The sequence below is a fragment of the Buceros rhinoceros genome, unplaced genomic scaffold, assembly GCF_000710305.1.
Source record: "Buceros rhinoceros silvestris isolate BGI_N320 unplaced genomic scaffold, ASM71030v1 scaffold28872, whole genome shotgun sequence".
NCBI classification, from domain to species: domain Eukaryota; kingdom Metazoa; phylum Chordata; class Aves; order Bucerotiformes; family Bucerotidae; genus Buceros; species Buceros rhinoceros.
This window is the reverse complement of record NW_010401094.1, coordinates 3930-6610: the sequence shown is the minus strand read 5'-3', so window position 1 is coordinate 6610 and position 2681 is coordinate 3930. Positions and strand designations below refer to the sequence as shown.

The window sequence follows — 2681 nt, the reverse complement described above, 5'->3', positions numbered from 1 at the left end:
TGCTCTGCTCCCATCGCCTTGTGAGCAGGGAGCCTGAAGAGAGCCACCTCGTTTCCACACTGCCGCCTCTCAGCCTGTTCAGGATCTGGCAGCATGTGCAGCACAGTGTTTTTCAATGCTTTCAGTTCCCGGATGCCTGAAATCTCTTTACGTGGACACCATGTAATAATGTAAACCCACTGATTTTTATTTGGTGAGTCCTTGGGGAAATCCTAGTGCATGGACGAGGAGCCCACAGCTCATGGGTGTTAAAGCTGCATGCTATGAACTTCCACGATAAGCTATTCAGACCGTATCTCATGGCCAGGAGTAGGTACCGCCTGCTGACCGGTCTTGTTCCGGGGATGCCAGTACATGCGACTGATGCGCTTTGTCGGTAAAATTCAGGGGAATCGGTTGATCCAGGCTGTCTCACTGGGGATCCATGGTAGGAAGTTCAGACTCTGTGAGCAGAGTCTGTGCAAGGAGGTCATCTCACTCAGGTGGTGGTTCGTAACACAGAAAACTCAACCAATTCCAGGTCCTGTAAGCTTGCACTCCTGTTGAAACTGATGGGCCGAGTGGAGGGTGGCTCTGGGTGCCCCATGTTGTATTGCCAGTAGAGGGAAATACACGGGCACTTCAGCAACAGTGGACAGCAGCTGTTTCAGGAGACTTCCCACACTTTGCATGAGTTGTGCTTTTTTGTCTTTTTTTTTTTCTCTTTCCAATCTGGAAAATACTTTCGTTGTTAATCCCACATTGCTATGGTGTAAATATTTCATTTTCTTGCTCTGATTTTTCAGTCGAAGGAAATCAGAGGGGCTGGATGGCTGGGAGGGAGAATGATGTCCAAGCCAAAACACCGCAGGACTCAGAAATGTGGCGTCTGCTGTAATGCTTAGACACAAGTTACTCCCGCCCAGCTGCTGGGGCCTCCTGCTGCTCAGTACAGAGAGACCTGACCCAAGGAGTCCTCCTGCCCCTCTGAGCAGTTCAGTTCAAATCACAAGCAGGGCTTTCTCCTGGTGAAAACGATCTGTCTGCAAGCATCGTTCTCTCCTTGCCATGTGTTCCTGCTTCTGGCCGCAGCCTACCCACCAGCTCAGGGTGGAGCACTGGAGCTCTCCCAGGGAGATTCCATCCCTGCTGCAGCCGGGGGAGCGACGGGACGAGCCTGTTTGCCTTTGGTGCCACCGGTAAATGGTGTTTGCTGTGTTCTTGGTGCACAGGCCCGTCAGCTGATCCTGCAGAACGGCTTAACGCTAAGTGACTTGGACCGACATCCAGAGGTAAGTAGGACCATGGAGGCGAGACCTCACCCAACCTTTCTCTAACCTGCTCCTTCATAAAGCATCCTCTGTCCTCTCCTGAGCATGAGAGTTCAGACAGCCATGCTGCAGAGCTGAGTGAGAACCAGCTTCGCTGGTTTTTTTCCCCAAGCCCTAGTCTTGTTGTAGTGCTCGTCCCTTTAGATGTAGGCTGCCGAGTTGTTTCCTCCAGGTGTTTGGCATCTCTTGAGGCTGCTTGCTGGCCTGAGATGGGGATATGGCGTTGGTGAAGTGTCGTGACCAAGATTTTCCCCAGGAGGCCCCCACCCCATAGCTGAGAACACAGGAGGCTGAAATGACGTGCCTTGCAGGCCAGCAGTTGCTTTGGACTTTTTTCTTGCATGCCTGTGGTTCAGATGAGGCTGGACTCCACGGGTGGCTGCTCAGACACTCACCTCTGGTCAGGCTGGCATCAAGGTGATCCCAGCCCAAGTGACATTTCTGGCTGCTGCTTGGGCCCTGACCCCCTCCTGAGCTGTGCCAGGAGCAGTGTCTGGATGCTGCATGGGAGAAGTTTCCACACCAAGTTTCTTCTCTTCCTACAGCTTGACGTTGCCATCGATGGAGCAGATGAAGTGGACTCCGACCTCAACCTTATCAAAGGTGGCGGGTGAGCCCTGCTGTGTGTCTGTGCATGGTGCTGGTGGCGGGTGGCCTCCTCTGAGCATCCCTTTCTGGCTGCGGATATCTCTGGGGTGGACTGGGAAGGCTGAAGGGCGCCTGTACAGGGCTGTGTGTCCAGCTGCAGTGGGAGAGGGCTCCTGAGCAAGAGTGTGTGCAAGGGACAAGGAGGACAAAGTGATGGGGGAAAGAGCCCTGATATAGGACCACGGCAGCACCAAAACCAGCCAGAACGTGGTGGGAAGGAGCTGGACTTTAGGAACACTGAGGCGCACCGGGCACACTGAGAAGCAGTCTGTTTTCTGATTTGTATATTCACTTGTTTTCTTTTCCCCTTTCAGTGGCTGCTTGACACAGGAGAAGATAGTTGCAGGATATGCAAAGTGCTTCATCGTTATTGCTGATTACAGGTGAGTATTGTCATTACTGAAAATATTTCATTATAGCCCTCTGTCCCGCAGGAGGATTCCTGTGTGGGGCCATCACCGTCCTTCCTGTGGGTCAGGGGAGCAGGAGGAGGTGGAAATGAGCCTGACTCCCATGGCTTCAGCCATTCAGTTCAGCTTTTTTTCTTAATTTTCAGCTCAGCAGGTCTGCTCAGGAGTCAGCAGAGCTTGTGGGGGAATGGCTGCTCTGCTCTTGAGCTCAGAGATTGTCGGCACAGAATAAATTTCCCCTTCTGTACATACGGCTGCGGGGCTATAGAAAACACAACTCGGGTCCTGCTTGTCCAAAACATGTCAAAAGAGG

At 52.6% G+C, this 2681-nt stretch overlaps 1 protein-coding gene across 1 annotated transcript in view; it reads left to right on the top strand.

Moving 5' to 3' along the window:
• RPIA (ribose 5-phosphate isomerase A) overlaps positions 1–2681 on the top strand; it is an 11145-nt gene that overhangs the window by 4540 nt on the left and 3924 nt on the right. The window contains 3 exon segments of the mRNA XM_010132161.1: positions 1212–1271; positions 1856–1920; positions 2273–2341. Of these exon segments, the coding sequence (XP_010130463.1) occupies positions 1212–1271; positions 1856–1920; positions 2273–2341 (194 nt within the window).